Consider the following 24,080-nt stretch of genomic DNA (forward strand, 5'->3'; position numbering starts at 1 on the left):
CCGAGTCCTGAGTTGGAGCGTCTGCGCTGGAATGCACGGGGCAGCCGGAAGGAAAGGGAGGGAGGAGGCTGGCTGCCGGGGCTGTGTGGTGTGCAAATACAGGGAACCCGGACGGCTTCACCCTGCCATTGGTGGTTTTCCTGAAGGCTTAGCAGGGAAGGCTTGCCAGCAGGGTGGAGTACCAATACCGTGTTCCCTGATTCTGTTGGTGTCTCTCTGATGCAGCCTCAATTTAATGCTGCCCAGGGCCTCCAAATTCAAGGTGAGGCCTTCAGAGGCAGGGCAGTATGCTTGGTGCTTTTTGCATTTCTTTCATCTGTCCAGGAGTCCTTGAAGTGGGTGGGCAGGGACAGTTATCACTGTCTCACAGGTGAGGACGTGGAGGCCCGGAGAGATTAACGGCCCCCCTGCTGCCACACGGTCAAGAGTGATGGGACAGGACAACTTTGTCAGAAGCCTTGAGATCCCTACAGTGAGATGCCAAGCGGGCCTTAACCTTCAGGTCATCTTTAGAATGAGGGAGCTTGTGCACCAACCCTGACATCCTTCCAGCTCTGGGACCCATTTACATCCAATTCTGAAGCAGCCACAGAGCCTCAGAGTGGGGGCTGTGGGAGTGTCTGCAGTGCTGGGCTGAGGGTCCCTGGGATGGGGTCCCTGGGATCGGCACCAGCTGAGGGAACTCTGGGCCTGGCTTCTCCCTTGACTGACAGAGCCTGGTCTGTAGCTCCGCTCCTTCCCTCCCCATGAGGGCAGCTGCTTCAATGAGGAGGCATACACAGGGTTCCCGTGTCACTTGACTGTGCCTGTGTGAGAGGGACAGCCAAGGCTGCCTCCCCTGGGAAGGCCCCCCACAACCCCTGAGAGCTCTCCAGGCCTTTATGCAGTGCTGCCAGGGAGGTGTCTCTTCCTGGGCCTTTGGTATCTCTGCACCACCCCCAGCCCAGACAGCCTACACCTGTGTGTGACACTCAGCTGGGCCTGCCTCTGACTTTGCTGATACCTGATGTTTTCCCTCACATCATCCCTTTCTTTCTTCCCCTTCCCCACAAACCTCAGTGTGACAGCTCAGTTCAACAGCAGGACTTGACCTCTTCTGCTTTCTCCTGGGCTTGTCTTTGCCCCTCTAATGCCCTGAGGGTCATCAAAACCTGCCCTGCAGGAGGTAGGACAGTGTTGCTAAGAGGCCTTAGCATTGGACACCCATAGAATTGAGTCCTGAGTCTGCCACTTCTAGCTGTGTGACCTTGGACAAGTTACCTGACCTCTCTGAGTTTTTCTAGTCTCTGTAAAACAACTTAACCCAGTGCTGACAGTAATAGGTACTCAGCAAGCGGAAGTTAACAAGGTTAATATCAGCAGTAGCTAGAATCAGAGTGCTGACTCTGCACCAAGCACTATTCTAAACACTTCATGTTTGTTGGCTCATTTTCAATCTCACAGTAGCAGAGTGGGGTGGAGATTCTTGTTATCCCTATTTTATGGATGAGAAAACTGAGATACAGAGAGACTAAGTGCTTTCCTAAGCATCCTAATGCTGGCATATGTCAGAGCTGGGATTTGAACCTGGGTACCTAGCTTACTGTTTACCACAAAGCTGCAGTACCCTTTAAAAGGCAACCAATTTAATAAATCTAAATTTAATGGTACAAAAAAATAATAAAAATACCAAAAATTACTGATTCTAAAGCTTATTCACCCCAAGGAAGAAGAGACTGGAAAAACTTCAGTGGTTCACATAACCATAGGAGGATTTTTCTGTTTAGATCAAATCTATGAGCTAAAAGTATGGGGCTTTAATCTGAAAGTTGACACCTGCCCAGTGGTAAGTAGCAGAGGAACTTCCATGGGCCCTGAAATCATAAAGTTCAGAGGGCAAACAAGCTGTACGGTACAGAGGACCCAGGATTTAGACTCTGAAGACCTGCATTCGAGACCTGGTACTATCTCCCATTGTCTATGATGCTTCAGTTAGTCACTGAATTTCACCAAACTTTAGTTTATTTACCTGTGAAATAGGAAAAATACCTGCCAATGCTCATATGAGGAACAAAGAGAGTATTTGTGAAAACAACCTCTAAGATGTGAGGCACAACACAAATGTTGGTCAATGGTGAGGTGGTCATTCATAATACAGTCTTGATGGTACTCCGACATCCACCTACATCTCTCTCCCTCCCCACAAAGGCCAGCACAGAGGCCCCTGACTGAGGCAGCAGGGTCTGTTTGTGGCTCTGCCATTAATCTTATGTGGGATTTTGGGTAGTTCATTAACCTTCATGGGACTTGGTTTTCCTTCTTATAAAATGGAATTCACCAAGTGGGATTTATTGCAAGAATGCAAGGTTGGTTCAACATACAAAGACCAATTAATGTGATATATACTACATTGTTAGAGTAAAGGATAAAAGCACATGATCATCCCAATAGACACAGAAAAAGCACTTGACAAAATCCAACACATTTTGTTGACGAAAAAACACTCACAAATTTAGGAATAGAAGGAAACTTCATCAACCTGACTAATGGCCTCAACAAAAACCCCAAAGCTAACATCATACTTACTGGCGAAAGACTAAAATCTTTCCCCTAAGATCAGGAGCAAAACAAGAGTTAAAAGTGGGTCTTGGGAATTTTTAGACTAGTTTTCTTATATTCCAAGGTGGGAAGCTGAGGGACAGAGAGGGGCAGTGACTTGCTCAAGGGACAGTGTCGACCAAACAGAACCATCCAGGGCACTTGCCCTAGAAATTCACTCCATGTTGCCCCTCCAGCCAGGCCAGTGCAGTGCCGCATGTGCTGGGAGGAGAAGTAGAAGGTAAAGGCCTGCCTAGGACCATGTATCAGGGTCCTGAACAGAATACCAGCGACAGAAGCCCACCCAGTGGATCTTCGTAGGCCAGCACAGAAGCCCACGCAAAAGATCTTCACATGCCAGCACAGAAGCCCACCCAACAGATCTTCACAGGCCAGCACAGAAGCCCACCCAATGGATCTTCACAGGCCAGCACAGAAGCCCACCCAATGGATCTTCACAGGCCAGCACAGAAGCCCACACAAGCTTCCTTATGCTATAAGGGGGGCTTTTAAAAATAAGTTTACGGGGTGTGCTGATGCTGCAGCAAAACCCATCATCCCCCAGCCCTGCTGAACGTAGTGCCTCATCGCTTCTATTCAACAATATGCTGAAGACTCTAGCCAGGGCAAATAGGCAGGAAAAGGAAACAGGCACCCAGATGAGAAAGGAAGCAGTAAAACTTTCTGAATTCATGGATGACATAATCTTCTGTATAGAAAATCCTAAGGAACCCACACAAAAATAACACTATTAGAGTTAATAAACATGCAGGATACAAGATCAATATATACAATTCAGTTGTATTTTAACACCTTAGTCATTAACAATCTGAAAATGATATTAAACAATCCCATTTACAATAGCATTTAAAGGAATAAAATACTTAGGAGTAAATTTAGCAAAAGCAGTATAAGACTTGTATACTGAATTACAAAACATCATAGAAAGAAATTAAAGACAATCAAATAAATGGGAAGATGTCCTGTGTTCAAGGGTTAGAAGACTTAACGTTTTAAAAATGATAATAGTCCTCAGATCGATCAGATTTAATGCAATCCTTATCAAAACCCCAGCTGACTTTTTTGCAGAAACTGACAAGCTGATCCTAAAATTCATATGGAAATACAGGGGACCCAGAATAGCCAAAACAGTCTTTAAAAAGAACAAAGTTGGAGAATTCATACTTCTGCCTTCAAACTTACTACAAAGATAGAGTAATCAAGATTGTCTGGCACTGGCATAAGGATAGACATATAGATTAATGAAATACAAATGGAAGTCCTGAAATGCACCTTTACATTTCAGGCCAATTAGCTTTTGACAAGGGTAATGACAGTTCACTAGGGGAAATAATAGTCTTTTCAACAAATGGTGCTAGGACAACTGGATAACCACACTGAAAAGAAGACTGACCCCTACTGCTCACCATATACAAAAGTTAACTCGATATGAAACAAAAACCTAAATATAATAGCTAAAAATATAAAACTCTTAGAGGAAAACATAAGTATACATATTTATGACTTTGCATTAGCCAACAGTTTCTAACCACAGAATGGGAGAAAAATTTGCAAATCATGTAGTGTGTGTGTGTGTGTGTGTGTGTGTGTGTGTGACTTAAAACTCAACAATAAAAGACAATTCAGTTTGAAAATGGACAAAAGATTTGAATAGACATTTCTCCAAAGCAGATTATACAAATGGCTAATAAGGGTATGCAAAGATGCTCACATCATTAGTCATTAGAGAAATGCAAATCTAAATGAGATATCATGATAAGATGCCATTTCACACCCACTAGAATGGGGATAATCCAGAAAAGGTAGACAATAACAAATATTGGTGAGGAGATAGGAAAATTGGAGCCCTCATACATTGCTGGTGGAAATGTAAATAGTGCTGCTGCTTTGGAAAACAGCCTGACAATTCCTCAAAAAGTTAAATGTAGGCCGGGCACGGTGGCTCACGCCTGTAATCCCAACACTTTGGGAGTCCGAGGCGGGCAGCTCCTGAGGTCTGGAGATCAAGACCATTCTGGCTAACACAGTGAAACCCCATCTCAACTAAAAATACAAAAAAATTATCTGGGCGTGGTGGTGGGCACCTGTAGTCCCAGCTACTTGGGAGGCTGAGGCAGGAGAATGGCGTGAACCCGGGAGGTGGAGCTTGCAGTGAGCTGAGATCATGCCACTGCACTCCAGCCTGGGTGACAGAGCGAGACTCCATCTCAAAAAAAAAAAAAAATGTTAAACATAGAGTCACCATATGACCCAACAACTCCTCTCTTAGTTCTGTATTTAAGAGGGATGAAAATATATGTCCACACACAAACTTATACACAAGAGTTCAAAGCAGCATTATTCATAATTGCCAAAAAGTAGAACAATTCAAATATCCATTAAGTGAAGAATGGATAAATGAAATGTGGTATATCCATGTAATAGAATATTATTCAGCCCTAAAAAGGAATGGCGTACTGATAGATGCTACAATATGGATGAGCCTAGGAAATATATAGTCAGTGAAAGCCAGACACAAAAGCCCACATGTTACAATTCCATTTATATGGAATGCCCAAAATAAATCTATAGAGACAAAAAATTAATTAGTGGTTACCAGAGGCTGGAGGAGATGAGGAATGGGAATGACCGCTAATGGCTCAGGGTTTCCACTGGGGCAATGAAAATCTTCTGGACTTATATAGTCATAGTTACACAACTTTCTAATATGCTAAAACCTGCCTGCTTGCACATTCTAAATGGGTGAATTTTATGATATGTTAATTATATCTCAATTGCTTTTAACTGGAGTTATTCTAGAGTGGTGGTTCTCAAAGTGTGGTCCTGGGACTGTTAGCATCAGCTGCACCTGGGAACTTGTTAGAAACACAAATTCTTGGAACTCCCTTCTCCTCTAGTCTTGCCAAATCATTGTGAGTGTGGTGATCTAACAGGCTTTCCGGGGATTCTGACTTACACTCAAATTTGAGAACCATTGCTTCGGAATCTCTGCTGTCCAGGTCATATAAGTGCTCTGAGCTCCCAGGCCCATGCAAATCTACTCTACATCATCCAGTGATGCATGCATCCCCGCGAACCACAGGTTAGCCACTCCCTTAATTGGAATATGGAATTCGTTTACTGTCCACAATAATTTGCTTGAGGTTTTTCATCAGCAACTGCATCTATTCTTAATTTTTTTCTCCAGTCTGATTAGCCATCTGTTTTGTTACAGTTTGTTTCAAGACTTTTTTTTCACATAATTAAATTGTAATTTTCTACTTCAAAAGAGAAATCTGAGAGCTTAGTAAAAGAAATGACGGCAGCCCTCCTTTCTCTTGTTGACGTTTGCATGTCAGTCGGAGTCTGTGATGAACATTTCACTCCAATATTGCACCCAACGAGATGGAAGTGGGGGGCCAGGAGGGGTTCCCAATAGTGTAGGGAGGAATGTCCATCAGTGTAGACATTGTCTCATCACCTCTGCAGCTCCCAAAACTCTATTATTTCACACATGAATTAGTCCAGACCCCTAATGTTAAAGAACCCCTATTCAGGCTGGTTTAAGCCAAAAAGTTCACATGGTGGCAGGTTCCCTGAGAAAGTCTGCTTTCTGGCAAGGCTGGACCCAGGGTTCAGAGGAAATGACAAGACACCATCCATCTCAGCATTGCTTTCCCCTGGGTTGGCTTTATCCCTGTGTCGGCTTTCCTCCATCTAAGCTTACATCCCACTGGGTTAGCCCCATGCACAGATGGTGCCTCTGTCTCTTAAGTTAAGGATTGCATTCAGCTGCATGTAACAGAATACTCAAGTGACAGAGCCTTACACTCAAGGATTTTATTTTTCTCACGTAACAAGAAGTCCTGAGAGTAGGGAATCCCGCAGCTCTGTCATCAGTATCCCATTACTGTTGTCCATACTCAGTTGGTGGCTTTTGTCCCCGAGGTTGCCCACTGGCTTCTGCAACTCCAGTGACTCCCTACTCCTGGCAGGCACAAGGAGGACAAAGGGCAGGAGCCTCATACTACTGGGCCTCCTTCTCCTTATCCAGAAGAGAATAACTTTCCTGGAAGCTCCACCAAGTAGACTTTAATTTGCATCTCATGGTCCAGAACTGTCCATAGCCACCCCTACCTGCAAGGAAGCCTAGGATATTAAGATTTTTGGCTGGGAACCTATGGTCTCAAGGAAAAGAGAGTTCTGTTAGTAAGGAGGAAAGGGCAATGGGTATTAGAGGTAGTGATTCTTGGCAGAATTCTGAAGGTTGACCCTTGTTTAATTACACACCCAACCCAGAGCCTATGTAACCCCATAATACCAGGAGGTCTAGAAGTCCTGTGTCGGAGTGCCAGTACCTACAATAGTTGCTAGCATGGGGAATGAACACACTAAATATTATGGCATACATGATTAGCCAACTTGACTCTCATACCCACCCAGACATCAAGGAGGGGAGTCCACCCTGTCTAAACTACATGAATTTAATGTGGAATAGAGGGTTGGTTCCCTAAAGGAAAATTGGCATGCTGTTACCATTAAAGGGGAATGGATGCTAGCCAGATGAGAACAATGAATGCCTCTACGACCTACAATTGCCCAAAATCTTGAGAGACCAATTCACATTAGCAAAGCTCTCAGTTGGCTGATGTATAGACCTGAAAGTCACTTTATGAAGTTAACAGTAGGTTTTAAGTCTATGTTCTTTTCTATATTCTTGATGCTCTAAGTCTTTTCTATATTCTTGATGCTCTGGTATCTGAGGCCTCCCTGCCTGGGGAGAAACTGCCCTTCCCAGGGCCCTTCAGTTCTTATAGATAGCAAACGGCTGCCTGCTGGGAGCGTGAATTTCATGTGCAAACCAATCAATCCAAAGCCCTACTCTGAACTGCCTCCTCCATCTGGCTCTTATAGTCTAGGAGGCAACATTCCTCTCTGCCTTAGTCATCCCAGGGCAAGGTACAGACAACCAGGTTCAGCCCCAGAGCTCCCTGAAGTTATTCAGTTCTCTTTTTAAAAATGTTTCATTTCCATAAGTTGTGGGGGAACAGGTGGTATTTGGTTACATGAGAAAGTTCTTTAGTAGTGATTTGTGAGATTTTGGTGCACCCATCACCCACGCAGTATATACTGAACCCAATTTGTCATCTTTTATCCCTCACCCCTTCCCACCCTTTCCCCCCGAGGCCCCAAAGTCCACTGTATCATTCTTATGCCTTTGGATCCTCATAGCTTAGCTCCCACTTATGAGTGAGAACATATGATGTTTGGTTTCCATTCCTGAGTTACTTCACTTAGAATAATAGTCCCCAATCCCATCCAGGTTGCTGTGAATGCCATTAATTCATTCTTTTTTTATGGCTGAGTAGTATTCCATCATATATATATATGTATACACATATATAGATACATATATATATGTGTATGTGTGTGTGTGTATATATATACACCACAATTTCTTTATCCACCCATTAATTGATGAGCATTTGGGCTGATTCCACATTTTTGCAATTGCAAATTGTGCTGCCATAAACATGCAAGTAGCTTTTTCATATAATGACTTCTTTTCCTCTGAGTAGATACCCAGGAGTGGGATTGCTGGATGAAATGGTAGATCTACTTTTTGTTCTTTAAGGAATCTCCACACTGTTTTCCGTAGTGATTGTCCTAGTTGACATTCCCACCAGCCTGTAGAAGTTACTCAGTTCTAAGGCTGCATACTCACCCTCCCTTGCCCCGTGGAAGCCACAATAAAGGCTTTTGCCCACGCTTGCCTCTCACTCCTTGTGCCTTCTCACCAGCACTGGTGCTTCCTCATGTGGCCCCATGCGGCACACCTTGCCTCCTGTTTCTAGTTTTTGTGAGTACAAAACCTTTTTTTTTTTTTTCCATGACCATCATTTCTATACCTCTGTGTCTTACCATACCCGATTAAAACAAATTCTGGCTGCATTTAAAAACACGTTAGATGTGGGTTTGGCAAAAAGTGTGCATTTGAGCATGAACTTAGGACTTGAAGACTTGAAAGCAGAACCTTCAGGATGTTGCTAGGACTCAGAAATCTGTGTGTGAACAAGCCCCCCCAGGTGATGTGGCTGTTCAGTTGGTTTTGAGAACAACTGGTTTAGTCTCAGTCTCTCATTTGGAGGATGAGGAGGCCAAGGCCCAGCCTGGTGGGCAAGTCTGCTTGGGAGACTGAATCCGGGGGCGGGAGGTTGCATGATGAGCTCAGAATTAAACCAAGGAGCGAGATGCTCTTGGCTAGCGCGGATTGAAAAGCCTCTCCCTGCTGCCCTGCTGTTTCTGTCTTCATAACTCTATTGCTTAGGACTCTCTGGTTACAAGTATCAAAAATTAGCTAGATCTTGGTTTCAGTAGGAAAGGGGACTTTATGAGAAACATACAGAGGTGTTTCCTGGAGCCAGGGCAGAGGTGTGGATGAGTCTGAGGACAACTGGAACCAGGAAACGTGATTGGACAGCCCCTATCTCCCCATGCTCATCTCTGTCCCTCATTCATCTCCTGCCCCTCAGACCTGCTGCCTCTGCCTCTCCTCTCCTGATTTCACAGTTTTAGCCACATGCACATGTTGAAATTGGTTCCAATTTCAGCATCCTCAGGGACAGGCTCTGACTGACTCAGTCTGATTAGAACTACCCTTGGGCTAGTCACAGGCAGGAGCACAAACGTGCCTGGGAGAAAATATCCCCTCATCAGGGGAGCTGGGCTGGTTCTGCCAGAGGTGTCCTGGGATTCTTACTGAATTAGGACTCTGGTACCCAGGCACCTCTGTAGGCACCATCAAAGCCTGGGACAGTTTTCAAGGCTGTCCATGCCTCTTTACCTTGATCGAGTGCAACTGGGTTCTCTAACTTTTCCATTCCAGTCATGTTTCCTGGTCATCTGGTCCCTTGGCATAAGTTCAGGAAATATCTAACTTTATCAGCATAATATTTGGAGCTTCCTTGCTGCTAATGAGCTTTCAAATGGTGATGATCACATTCATTATGTGGGGTTTTAAAAACATGTTATGTTCAGATGATCTTTTCCTGATTCTGAGGGAGCCCTTGTAGCCTCCCATGCATTTAATATGTGTTGAGTTCTGCCATGGGTCAGGGGCTGGGTTGGGGGCTCTGCTGTCTTCCACAGCTGTGCAAGAATCCAGCAGGCGCTTGCCTGCAAGGGGCTTCCAGTCTAGCTTCAGAACTCATACAAGTGACTTTCTTCCAAGCCAGACATTGAGAGCTTTGGGCTGACAACTCCATGCCATATTTGTTTTGTTCTTGTTTTCTTTTGAGACAGAGTCTCGCTCTATCGCCCAGGCTGGAGTGCAATGGTGTGATCTCGGCTCACTGCAACCTCCACCTCCTGGGTTCAAGAGATTCTCCTGCCTCAGCCTCCCAAGTAGCTGGGATTACAGGCACCTGCCACCACGCCCGGCTAATTTTTGTGTATATGTATATGTATATGTATATGTATGTGTGTGTGTGTGTGTATATATATATATATTTTTTTTTGAGATGGAGTTTTGCTCTTGTTGCTCAGGCTAGAGTGCAATGGCGCGATCTCGGCTCACCACAACCTCTGCCTCCCAGGTTCAAGCGATTCTCCTGCCTCAGCCTTCCCAAGTAGCTGGGATTATAGGCATGCGCCACCAAGCCCAGCTAATTCTGTATTTTTAGTAGAGATGGGGTTTCTTCCTGTGGGTCAGGCTGGTCTCAAACTCCCAACCTCAGGTGATCCACCCACCTCGGCCTTCCAAAGTGTTGGGATTACAGGCGTGAGCCACCACACCCGGCCTACATATATATATATATTTTTTTAGTAGAGACGGGATTTCACCAGTTGGCCAGGCTGGTCTCAAACTCCTGACCTCAAGTAATCCACCTGCCTCGGCCTCCCAAAGCACTAGGATTACAGGTGTGAGCCACTGCACCCAGCCTATATCTGAAACTGTGTCTGTATTGATATATGGCCCTGATAGTAATGGTAAGATGTGCCATTTACTGAGACTCTTCTGTGACCTCCTATTGACAAATAGTATCATATTCCCAAGTCCCCAGTGTACTGTTGTCACCCCCCATTTTACAGTAAGGAAATGAGTTTCATGGGGACTGCTGGCCCAGTGACCCACAGCTGATGAGCTAGTCAACTGGATTTGAACCAGATCAGATGCCAGAGCTTTACCATTGCTTGCCTTGTCTTCAGTCTTTGAGCACTGGGCTTCAAAATGCAGAACAATTAGGTAACATGGCAGTAAACAAAACACCCAATTATGCAGAGCAGGCGGTTAGAATACCACCTCCTGCTAATTGTATGGTCCACACTGGTGCAGAAGGCACCAGGAGCTGTTACCAGCTATGTTTGCAACCCAGCCAGGAGAGGTAGAGATGGCAGATTCAAGCAGTAAGGCTATGGGTCAACTTGGGTAGAGTTTCAATAATTCATAAATTCTTAAAAAGCAAAGAATTTACAGATGGGAGAGGTCACCATGGGCTGGTGGGGTTAACGGCTTTTCAGAAGAGTCAGAACATTGGGGAGGCTGAAGAGAGACCAAATGGATGGAAGGCTGAGGGTTGAGAGGATTACACAGCACTAGCAATGGAACAGAGACCAGCATGAGCACCATGGAAGGTTTCCACACCATGACCGTGACCTACAGGAATATTTTATACACATACCTGGAAATATAAAAAGGAAACCAGTTTCCCAGAATAATATTGAACTCTCACTATGTACAGGAACTCTATTTTCTACTTTTTTTAAAAAAAGAAAATGCTAGTTGCCCTTCACTAAATTGATTTCACCATCCTCTCCTGGATCTCATCCAACAATTGAAAAGCACAGCAATAGAATGGGTCGGTTGAAGCATTGTTTCTTAGGGAACAATGGTGGGCCATGACACTGGCCACTTGGGTGGGGCCAGATGGGGGTGGATGTTGAAACCGATGCAAAACCCATACCAGGCAAGAAAAAGACAAACACCTCATGCAATTTGGTGTCTGGGAACATGAGAGCATTATCCTTCTGCTGTGGCATTTGTATATACCCTCAAAGACGTTCCTGGGTACTGAAGTGTCCAGGGTTACAATTCCCCAAAGTGAATTCTTCCTCTACATATGGAGTTTTCGGTCAATTCTAGAAATGCTCTAGGCCTTCCTCAGCAACCTAGATGAGTTGGGATGTGGACTCACAGGAGAAGAGCCTGGAATTTTGGACAAACCAATCAAGGCAGGAAAACTTTTGGCCATTTGTACAGGGACTGTAAGCTACAGAAAGGTGTATATAGAGAAAGATCTAGAAAGAGATCGATGGATTTGCTGATTTCAAGCTAACCATATTCTCTTGGCTAATTATTATAAGCAGCTGATTTTTTTTTTTTTTAGTAAAGTACTTTCAATGATTTAGGAAGATTCTAGCACAAATATTACAGAGCAAACACAGCTAGTGCCAGTCTACTTTGCAAATTTTAAAATTGAGATATAATGTATATGCCATAAAATTCACCCTTATAAACTGTAATTCGTGGTTTTTGCTATATTCACAGAGCTGCACAGCCATCACCAATATATAATTCTAGAATATTTTTATTATCCCACTTTCATAGTCCCACAAGCATGATTGCCCGTTCCTCTTCTCTTCTATCCCCTGGCAACCACTAATCTACTTTCCGTCTCTATGAATTTCCTATTCTTGACATTTTATATAAATGGAATCTAACAATATATGGCCTTTTGTGTCTGACTTCTTTCACTTTGTGTAGTGTTTACAAGATTTGTCCATGTGGTATCATGTATCAGTACTGTGTTCCTTTTTATGGCTGAATAATATTCCTTTGTATTTATATACCACATTTTGTTTATCCATTCATCACTTGGTTAATATTTGGGTTGTTTTCATTTTTTGCTATTATAAATAATACTGCTGTGAACATTTGAGTAAAAGTTTTTGTGTGGACATATGTTTTCATTCCTTTTGGGTAGAACTAGGAGTAGAATTTCTGGGTCAAACTCTTTGAGAAACTGTCAGACTGTTTTCCAAAGCAGCTGAACCATTTTACATTCCTATCAGCAATGTATGAAGGTCCCTATTTTCCCACACCCTCACCAATGCTTGTTATTTATCTTTTTTATTCTAGTAATACTTGTGGCTGTGAAATCGTCTTGAGTTACATTTTCCTAATGACCATTTTCTTTGGAGAACTGTCCAAACACTTTGCCTTTTTTAAGAAAATTGGGTTTTTTAAATTGTCGAGTAGTAAGAGTTCTTTATATATTTTGTACAATAGACCCTTATCAGATATATTATTTGCAAAATAAGTTTTTTCCGTTTAATAGATAGTATTTTCACAGTCTATCTTTTCCTTTTTTTCGTTGTTGTTGTTGTTGTTTTGTTTTTCCAGACAACACCACACTCTGTTGCCCAGTGCAATGGCAATCATAGCTCACTGCAGCCTCTAACTCCCAGGCTAGAGCAGTCCTCCCACCTCAGCCTCCCAAGTAGCTGAGACTAAAAGGCCATCATGCCCAGCTAGTTTTTGTATTTTTGTAGAGATGAGGTCTCACTATGTTGCCCAGGCTGGTCTTGAACTCCTGGCCTCAACCAGTCCTCCCGCCTTGGCCTCCCAAAGTGCAGGATTATAGGCATGAGCCACTGTGCCCAGCTTTTCTCTTTCTTTCCTCCCTTCCTCCCTTTCTCTCTTTCTCTCTTTCTTTCTTTCTTCTTTCTTGACACAGCCTTGCTCTGTCTCCCAGGCTGGAGTGCAGTGGTGTGATCTCAGCTCACTACGACCTCTGCCTTCTGGGTTCAAGTGATTATCCTGCTTCAACCTCCCAAGTAGCTGGGATTACAGGTGTGCACCACCACACCTGGCTAATTTTTGTATTTTTAGTAGAGACAGGGTTTCACCATGTTGGCCAGGCTGGTCTTGAACTCCCAACCTCAGGTGATCTGCCCATCTTGGCCTTCCAAAGTGCTGAGATTACAGACATAAGCCACTACGCCCAGCCCCAGCCTCACTTTCTTAATAGTATTCTGTGAATCACAAAAGTTTTTAATTTTGATAAAATATAATTTACTTATTCTTTTGTTGCTTGTGATTTTGGTGTCATTTAAGAAATCATTGCCCAATCCAAGGCCATAAAGAGTTGTGCTCATGTTGTTTTATAGTTGTTGCTCTTATATTTAGGTCTTAATCCTTTCTTATTTAATTTTTGTGCATGGTATAAGATAAAGCACCAGTTTCATTCTTTTGCCTATGGGTATCCAGCTGTCTCTGCATCATTTATTGAAAAGATTATTGTTTTCCTATTGAATTGTCTTGATACTGTTGTCAAATATCAAGATATTAAATGCCTGGGTTTATTTCTGGCTTCAAAATTTTATTCCATTCTTATGCCAGTAAATGTCGAGTCCATAAATAAACACTTAAATATCTGGGTTTATTTCTGGACTCAGAATTTTATTTCATTCTTCCAGTAGCAGTCTCTCCTGATTACTGTAGCTTTGTACTAAGTTTTAAAATCACAGTGTGTAAATTTCCCAGCTTTGATTTTTTTCTTCAAGATTGCTTTGGCTATTTGGGGTTCCTTATGTTTTCATATGAATTTTAGGCTCAGCTTGTCAATTTCTGCTCAGCTACCTGGGATTTTGATAGGGATTGCATTGAATGTATACATAAGTTTGGGGAATATTACCGTCTTTACCATTTTAAGCCTTCCAATTCATAAACAGAATTTCTTCTCATTTATTTAGGTCTTCTTTAATTTCTTCCAGCGATGTTTGGTAGTTTTCAGCATACAAATCCTCTACTACTTTTGTTGCATAAATGTTAGGTCTTTAAAATTTTTGATGGCATTGTACGTGGAATTGCTTTCTTAATTTTATTTTTGGATTGTTAATATATAAAACACAACTGAATTTTGTGTATTTATTACATATCTTACAAATTGGCTGAACTTGTTTATTAGTTCTAATAGTTTTTTATGGGTTCCTTAGAGTTTTCTATATGCAAGATCATGTCATCTACAAATAGGGATAGTTTTACTTCTTCCTTTCCAATCTGAATCACTTTTACTTATTTTTCTTGCCTAATTTTCTTGGCTATAATCTCTAGTTCAATGTTGAAGGAGTAAGAGCAGACATCTTCATCTTGTTCCTGATTTTGCAGTGAGGTGGGGAGGGGAGGGTTGTAATAGCTTTCAATCTTAATTGTTAAGTAAAATTTTAAATTGCTGTTTCAATCTTGTTTTAAGTCTCTTCAGATTTTCTGTTCCTTTCTGGGTCAGTTTTGGTAGTTTGTACCTTTGTAGAATTTTGTCTGTTAGAATTGTTTGCAGTATTCCGTGATCGTTTGTTTTATTTCTGTCATGTTTATAGTGATGTCCTTGTTTTGTTCCTGATTTTGGTAATGTGAGTCTTCTCTCTTTTTTTCTTGGTCAGTCTAGCTAAAGGTTTGTCAATTGTATTGATCTTTTCAAAGAGGCAACTTTCAATTTCTTTGAATCTTTGTATTGTTTTTTATTTTCTATTTCATGTATTTTCACTCTAACCTTGATTTTCTGTTCCTTCCCTCTGCTTTCTTTGGACTTCATTTTCTGCTCTTCTTTTATTTTTCTTAAGGAGAAAGGTTTGGTCATTGATTTGAGATCTTTCCCTTTTTTAATATAGGTATTTTACAGCTATACATTCCTCTCTAAGTACTGTTTGCACTATATCCCATAAGTTTTAGTATGTTACTTTTTTTGATTCATCTCAAAGTATTTTCTAATTTTTTTGTGCTTTCTTCTTTGATGCTTTATTTAGGAGTGTGTTATTTCATTTCTCATGTATTAGTGAATTTTCCAGTTTTCCTTCTGTTATTGGTTTCTAATTCTGTTCCATTGTGGTTGGAGAACAGGAGATTGTCTCCTGTTCTAGGGTTTGTGGTTGTTACTCTTTATTATTATTGCTTGTTTAGTGACTTTTCTAAACTAATTGTGTAAAATTCATGTTCTTTGTTGTGTGTGGCCACTGAAGTCTCTGCTAGGTTAGCCTAGAGGTCAGCTAATGATTAGACAGAGACTTCCCTAGGTTCCTGGATCCAATCATTCTCTCAGTCTTTGCCAAGGGACTCTATGTGTTTTGGGGCATGCCTCCAACACTTGGGCAGGTAGTTCACAACTCTGCAGTAGCCTTTCCTTCTTATTTGCACAGAGCCTCAGTTAGGCAGCGGTGAAAGCTTACAGCAGTCTCGAGTCTTTCCTGAGCATGTGAAGAACCCTGGGCACAGCCCTGTGCATGCTCATGGTCTGTTAGATTCCCAGAGATATCTAGGGGCTTTTCAAAGCCCACTGTGGATGTCTCGTTCCCCAGCTTTTCCTTTTATGCTTTTTGGTTAACCTATTACTTGTCCCAGCTGTCATCTGCCACTTCCAGCAACATGATTTAATAATTGCCTCTAATTGTTTTCGACAAACACATCCAAGAAAAAAGTTATTCACGCTGGGTAAGCTCAGATTCTGGTAAAATAAAGGCAGCCTTGAAAGTGGAGTCTTCTAGGAAAGCATCAGACAGGTCAAATAATAACAATTCTATGGTAATGAACTTGGGAGGTCCTCCAACCTTGTTCTGCCTCCTCTGGTGGCTGCTAGCCTGCTGTTTTTCAATGTGGTTGCATGCTGCTAGATTTCAAGGCTACTCCAGACCTGGCAAGAAGGAGTAAAAATAGGGAAAGTTAAAACTCCACAGAGTTCCCTGTTCTTACTAAGGTCCAACTGATTTTTTTTTAAATAGACATTCCCTGGATTGCTGCAAACCTTAGGTTAATTCCAGAGCTCTGAAAAAGTTGATTCTGACAATTTTTTGCTGTTGTTCTCAAGGCTTCTATAAAAAATAAAAATTGCAGAAGTCCTTCCTCCACCATTTCATTGACGAGCAGGCCAGTTTTTAACCTGCATGTGCACACCTATATTCAGTGGCTTATTAAGGAAACTATGCTTACACTCAATGGCTTATGAGGCCTCTTTTCCTCCATTGAATTGTTTCTGGATTCCCTTGGTAGGAGCCAGTGAGATCTGGACTGCCAGCCAGGGCACACGTTTAGTCTTGCACCAGTCTTGACTACATGACCTTGGGACAAAGGAGCTGAGATTTCCAAAGCACCTGCTGTGTGTCAGGCCCCGTGTGCTGGGTATTTTATGTACGCTCTGTCACATCATTCTTGCAACAACCAAGAGATAACTTTCTCATTTAACACATGAAGAAACCAATAAGATGCAAAGCACTTAGCACTGTGCCCGCAGCACATGGCAAATGCTGAATGTGTTGATTATTGCTGCCCCGTTGTTGTTATGTGTAAGCTATTACTGTCAGAGGAGGAAGTAGAGTTGGGATTCTCAAGGTCCTTTGGCTTCCAGTCCAGGGCTGTCTGATTCCAAAGCCCAACCATAACTTACATCCCCATTCCAGCTCCTCTGAGTGAGTCTGTTCCCACTCTGGGCCTCACTTTCCTTGTCCTGTCCAATGAAGGATTTTGAATGACTTAAGTTATTCAAGCAACAAGCACTTACTAAATTGTCTTGCCACTTCCAGGGTAACATTATGGAGTTCTGTGATTCTGCAAGGTTAGTTGCCTAGAGTCACATCGGTGGCATTCTCTTATTTAGCTTGAAGACTAAACCGACAGGTAGACTGGCAGGTGTGTTACCCAGTGTGTTTCTCTCCCCCTCCTTTCTCGCTCTGCTCCTTCCCCCTGCAGAGGCCAGAGGGGACAAGGTCAAGTGGGTGTTCACCTGGCCCCTCATCTTCCTCCTGTGCGTCACCATTCCCAACTGCAGCAAGCCCCGCTGGGAGAAGTTCTTCATGGTCACCTTCATCACCGCCACGCTGTGGATTGCTGTGTTCTCCTATATCATGGTGTGGCTGGTAAGTGGCGGGAGCAGGGGGTGGACAGTGTGCACAGCCAGGGAGAGGTGGGGAACTGAGTTCAAGGCTAACCACAGGTACTGCTATGCCACCTTTGGGCAAGTCACTGGCCTCACTGACCACAGCGTATTTCTCAGTAGAAAAGGGTTTGGATGATGTGCATGACTCTGAGCCAGGTACCCGGGATGCAGACACACAGCACAGTGCCTGCCTTTGAGTGTGAGGGAAGGAGACCAACCTTCACACAGGCAGCCTAAATCACAGTGCTAATTTAGGCAGCCTAAATCACTCTGGTGTTACAGGCAGAGCAGTATGACAGGTGGATGATCACCAAGTCCCCTTGGTTTCCAGGGTCCTGAGGGAATGTGAAGGAAGGAGACTGGAGTCAAGGGAGATGAGGTTGAACACAAGGCAGCTTGTTCCATGCTCCTGCCCAGGAATGCTCCTCCCTGCACTGATGTGCTGGATGCTGGTTTAAGTCCTTCACATAAACTCTTTCTTATCCTCATAACAACCCCAAGGGATGGGTGTTATCCCTGTCTAACAAATGGGGGAAATCGAGGCATAGAGAAATTGAGTAATTTCCCCAAGGTTACACAGTTAGTGAGTGCTAGAGTTAGGATTAGGACCCAGGTATTGATCTCCTAAGCCCATGATCTCAGCTACTACCGTAAGCTGCCTCTCAGTTTGCTACTGGACTTTTCACATTTCATTGGATGGGAGTTTTACAGGCAGAGAGACATTGGTGTGGCTCCTCATAAGCTCCTATGGTCACACAGGACAGGTTCCCATATAAACCTTTCATCAGCTGGGCTGGGCTGGGTCAGGTCACACAGGAGCCTCCCTCCCCACTTTCTGTGTACCACCTAATGGGGTCCCCACTTCTCCTCCTCATTCCCAGGAGCAAAGAGAGGGAAGCAGTTCCAGCATGGCTGCAGTTCTGTTGATTGTGAAACTCACTCTCAGCCCCTTACACCCTAGTAATTAGCATCAAGTCCCTTTGTTCTCCTCCTAATGCCTGACACCAGCAGCAGAGAAGGCAAGAAATCTTGATGTGAGAGACAGCAGGGCCAGTAAATGTTCCATGCTGGCCAAGGGGCCACCTTTCCCTTAACTCCAGAGAAACCGTGTCGTTTAGCGGGGAACAAAGGATCCTGGATCACATGAGAACAGTGCTGAATCCTAGTCCTACCTCTTGCAAACCACAGAAGCTGGCGACTCCCTCTATGAAGTGGGGTGATCATTGCTCTCACAAGGCCATTGGGAGAATGAAAAGAGAGCCCAGCACTTTCTAGGCATTTGGCCAATCCTGTCTCTTCCCTCCCCGCAACCCAATCACACCTTCCCCCATCCCTCCCAGAGCATTACTGGGATTCTGAACAGTGTATGGGAGCCATTTTGCCTGTGCTTTCCTGAAATCCTACCCTTTGGCCGCCTCCCTCATCTCAGATGCTTCCTCAGGCTGATCAGAGACCTGCCCCAGCCTCTGTGAGTGTCCTTACACCTACTCGTGCAGCAGCCCTCCTGTCCCTGTGGCAGAGCCTCCCCAAGACACCAGCTGGTGGAAGGCACTGCCCCTAGCCTGCTCCCTTTCTCCCTTTCTCCTGGTACCCGCTTAGAGTTCTGTATCCCAAAAGAAAGCCCACGATGGACTCTGATTGTGTTTTAGTCAATGAAACAAGTCATGTAACTCAGGAGGGGCAGAACAACTCCAAGCCTTCAGGACCCCAGCATCTGCCCCAGCCCCAGACACACACACTTGGAACTCCTTGGCCTTGGTTCAGCTGAATGCGGGACATGGGAACACTTGAATATTCAAGTCCCCCAGGACCTCATTCATGTCCCTCCTGACTACTCCCTTTCATACACTACTCCCAGCCCAGAACAGTTTGGTTAGACCGTGTCAGAAGCATCCAGTAGTTAGCCACTTATTGAAACCAACAGCCAATTAGGGGTGATTACCTGGTAACAGTTGGATGATCATGAGCATCACGGAATAATACACAGTTTGGCCACTAAGCAGTGTGATTTCTTATAGTGCCTTTCTTGTGTTGAATTAGTGTTGCGTACACTATACCCAATTTCAACCTAATCTTACTTCGTCTTGTTCAGGTATTGTGATTTGAGTTTGCAGCATGGCTGATTGCTCATAACAGTAAATATTAGCCATTTTCACCATGAGATGCAGCAATGCTGTTTCCATGCTTCCATGATGAAGATTAAAGTCTCCATAGCCCACTCCATATGAGGGATGAGGAAGAAGAGTTGGAATTAGTTACTATCTAAACTCCCTAGAGGCTGGGTGTGGTGGCTTACACACCTGTAATCCCAGCACTTTGGGAGGCCAAGGCAGGAGGATCACTTGAGCCCAGGAGTTCGAGACCAACCTGGGCAACATAGTGAGACCCTGTGTCTACAAAAAATTAAAAAATTAGCCAGGCGTGGTGGCATGCACCTGTAGTTGCAGCTACTCAGGAGGCTGAGATGGGAGGATTGCTTAAACCTGAGAGGTTGAGGCCACAGTGAGCCGTGGTCAATCCACTGCACTCCAGCCTGGGCTATGGAGCAGAGCAAGATCCTTTTAAAAAAAAAAAAAAAAAAAAAAAAAACCTCCCTAGAAAAAGATGACAATCAGAGAATGAAAACTGTGCCTTAAGTGAGTCGGATTTGCAATTTTTAAATTTTCTGAATAGAATTAAAGGCCAGTTCATCTTCAGATTTTAAGGAAAGGATCCAGTGATTTCTCTTACTGAAGTGTATTCCCAAAACAATATTACAAGTGAAAAAAAAAAAAAAAAGCATTTCATGACATTTGAGTGGGTGTGAGACTCAGGAAGATCAAATTAATGAATATGTGAATTTCTTCTCTAGTTATAGAAAACAACCATGTGATTAAATCAGTTCTGCTAATTATCACTGAGACAAGACACCACCTTGATGTATAAACCCCACCCATGTTTCTTAAACCAGGGTCCTGGGGTCACAGGAACCACTTTACTGGGGCACTCTTACCTATGGGTTTGAACTTCAGATAGCCTCAGTTTGGGGGAATAGAATGGCCTTGACAGTAAAAGTCTGTAAAGAAGGCAGTGCCCATGGTAGCCTTGATCTCTGCCTATGCAAGGCGTACCCGCCTGAGCACCCTGCGCTTACTTTCACTATGTCCTGGCAAGGCTCCAGCAAGCAGTGAAGGCCCACCTGTCCATCCCCTACACCCCCACCTTTTATTAATACATCTCTCACCCCCAAGGCTTTGGAAGAATGATTCTTGAATGTCACTATCAAAAGGGAGAGGCCTTGGAAATGGATTGTCTATTTCCCCAGAACACTTGTGCAGTTGGAGAAACTGAGGACTAAAGAGAAGAAATGACTTCTGTAAAGTCACGCAGATAGGGCAGAGCCAAAACCAGCCCCCAGGGCCCTGGACTTGAATCTGCTTCCCTGTCTGAAGCCTGAGTGTCAGAGGGCTCAGAGGGCCTGGGCATGGAGTCCAGGGTAAAGCAGGGTTCATGTGGCATCCCTGGTCCTGAGCACTCTGAATGGTATGTGCACACTCAAGACCTTCCTTCCTTCCATCCTTCTGTCTTTTGGCTTCTTAGCCTCGTAGTTCAGTGTTGTTTTGTTTTGTTTTGTTTTTAAAAGAGGCAGCCCCAGTAATTCCAAAATCACCATTTCCTACGCTTACAGTGTCTCCAATACTAGGAATATTTCTTCAGTCCACACACTGTTGTTTGAGAGTTCGTGTCTCCAACCCCCATTCTGCAGGTGACTATTATTGGATACACACTTGGGATCCCAGATGTCATCATGGGCATTACTTTCCTGGCAGCAGGGACAAGTGTTCCAGACTGCATGGCCAGCTTAATTGTCGCGAGACAAGGTATGGATTATGCCCCAGCCCTCACAGTCATGCAGTGCAGGCCGCTGCATCCTCATCCCTGCCTGACTTATAGTTGACCAAGTTGTGGCTCTTATGACTGGCAGTTGTCAAGTCCTACTATGGAGAAAAACTGTGACATCTAGAAAGCATCATTTATTAGATTCCATCCACGGAGAGAATGTGACCAAGATGAACTCCAGCCCTCTATCTAGAAGCTTTTGCTAGAGTGGTTGTTTAAAAGCAAAAATGTTCTGAGGTCAGCAGTCAATGTGAGATTGAACAGAGGCCAAGCCCAAACTTTATACAGCAAATGAGCTAATAACAAGAAACATTCTGGTCCAAGAAAGGCAAAGCATGGGCATCCTATATATACAACTTCCCCATTCTTCTTCTGACCTCTAGAACATGTGTAATGTTTTGGTTTGTTTGGTGGTTTTTGTTTTGGGCTTACTACGTGGCATGGGCTGAGCAACACAAGGAGTGAGTGTATGAGCTTTGATGGTGGAACAAAAGAGCTGTAACAAGAGCAGGTTTTACTGACTTCTCCTTTTCTGCTAGCAAGGTAGCATCCCAGCATGGACATCCACAGATCTTCCTCGCAGCGCAGAGTTTGAAAGTATAGGGATGGGGATGGGTGAATAATGGCGTAAAATCTCACAGGAGACAGGAGAAAAGAACAGTGCGTAAAGAGACCGGTTGGCTTTGAGAAGAGAGACAGGACATTTTATTCCTCCAAGATGAAGGGTTGATTGGTTGGTTAGCGAGTTGTGCCTGAGAAACCATGAGATGAGGGGAAAGGAAGAGTGGGAGTATGTTTTCTGGTAGGCAGGGCCCTTACAGAGAATGGGGACAGTTAGGGACAGCAGCTGAGGGAGGAATGGAATTTAACTGAGTGACCTTTGATGTGAGCATATTAGTTCCCTAGGGAGTCATAAGAAAGTGCCACAACACGGTGCCTTCAAATGACAGAAGTTCACTGTCTCACAGCTCTGGCAGCCAGAAGTCTGAAAGCCAGGTGTCAGCAGGGCCATGGTCCCTTGAAGGCTCTAGGAGAGGACCCTTCCTTGCCCCTTCCTAGCTTCCAGTGGTCGCGCAATCCTTGGGTCTCCCTGGCTTGTAGCTGCATCACTTCAATCTCTGCCTCTGCCTTCATACTGCATTCTTCCCTTGGTATGTCTGTGTCGACTTCCTCTTCCTCCTTCTCCTCCCCCTCCTCCTCCTCTTCATCCTCCTCTTTTTCCTCCTTCTCCTTCCTTCTTTCCTTCCTTCCTTCTTTCCTTCCTTCCTTCCTTCCTTCCTTCCTTCCTTCCTTCCTTCCTTCCTTCCTTCCTTCCTTCCTTCCCTCCCTCCTTCCTTCCTTCCCCTCCTCCTTCTTCTTCCTCTTTTTTTTTTTTGTGATGGAGTCTCACTTTGTCACCCAGGCTGGAGTACAGTAGCATGATCTTGGCTTACTGCAGCCTCTGCCTCCTGGGTTCAAGCAGTTCTCCTGCCTCACCCTCCCGAGTAACCAGGACTACAGGCAATCGCCACCACACCCAGCTAAGTTTTGTATTTTTAGTAAAGACAAAGTTTCACCATGTTGGCCAGGCTGGTCTCAAACTCCTGGCCTCAAGTGATCCACCTGTCTCAGCCTCCCAAAGTGCTGGGATTACAGGCATGAGCCACTGCACCCAGCAGACTTCCTCCTCCTTATAAGGACACCAGTCATCAGATTAGAACCCACCCTAATTCAGTATGACCTTACCTTAATTTGAGTACATCCTCAAAGACCCTATTTCCAAATAAAGTCACATTCACAGGTTCCAGATGGACGTGAATGGGGACAGGGTACTCAGCCGAGTACAGTGAGTACAAGGAAAGCTGGTGAGCACCAGGGACCCAGCCGACGTTCAGCGACATGAACTTGGTGGGATTCAGTCATGCCGGCTCCAGCAGTGCACAGATGACAAGTTCATCCCTAGCCAGAGTCAGCTGGGTGGACACAGTGGAAGGTCAAGGGACAAGGGAATGTGCAGTTTAAACAACTGGCCCTGGAGTTCAGGCTAGGGAGGGATGTCAGGATGCTGGAAGTTTAAGGGCTTGCAGGAATGGGGAGTGTCCCAATAAGGTCAACAAAGGGTCTCTTTTAGGACCAAGGGACAGATGGGTCTCTGAAGCAGCACATCATTTCAGAGTGGCTACAGTGAAATGTAGAAGTACAGAAACTTCTGTACTTCTCTGAGGACTCCCAGCCGCAGTGCCTCACTTCATGCTCCCAGCTACCCTGGGCTGGAAAGAGGAAGAGTGAGGCCAGGAGTGGGGGTGTGTAATTGTCCTCAGGGTAACATTGATATGATTGACAGGGACTCCAACAAACATGGTTAAAAATAGCTTCCTGTCTGGGCGCGGTGGCTCATGCCTGTAATCCCAGCACTTTGGGAGGCCAAGGTGGACGGATCACCTGAGGTCAGGAGTTCGAGACCAGCCTGGCCAACATGGTGAAACCCTGCCCGGCCAACATGGTGAAACCCTGCCCCTACCGAAAATAAAAGAAATTAGCCAGGCGTGGTGGCGCACGCCTGTAATCCCAGCTACTCGGAAGGCTGAGGCAGGAGAATCGCTTTAACCCAGGAGGTGGATGTTACAGTGAACCACTGCATTCCAGCCTAGGTGACAGAGGGAGATTCTGTCTCAAAAAGAAAAAGAAAATAGCTTCCTGATGACAAAAGATCCAGGAACC

The 24,080-nt window shown here is 44.3% G+C and overlaps 1 protein-coding gene across 3 annotated transcripts in view; it reads left to right on the forward strand.

The window, feature by feature from the left end:
* Window positions 1-24,080, forward strand: part of SLC24A4 (solute carrier family 24 member 4) — a 173,837-nt gene that overhangs the window by 143,327 nt on the left and 6,430 nt on the right. For all 3 annotated transcript variants that reach the window (XM_025392240.1, XM_025392238.1, XM_025392239.1), the window contains 2 exons: window positions 17,315-17,481; window positions 21,247-21,361. In XM_025392240.1, coding sequence (XP_025248025.1) covers window positions 17,315-17,481; window positions 21,247-21,361 — 282 coding nt within the window. The remainder of the gene's footprint in view (window positions 1-17,314; window positions 17,482-21,246; window positions 21,362-24,080) is intronic.

Source organism: Theropithecus gelada, chromosome 7b (assembly GCF_003255815.1).
Source record: "Theropithecus gelada isolate Dixy chromosome 7b, Tgel_1.0, whole genome shotgun sequence".
NCBI classification, from domain to species: domain Eukaryota; kingdom Metazoa; phylum Chordata; class Mammalia; order Primates; family Cercopithecidae; genus Theropithecus; species Theropithecus gelada.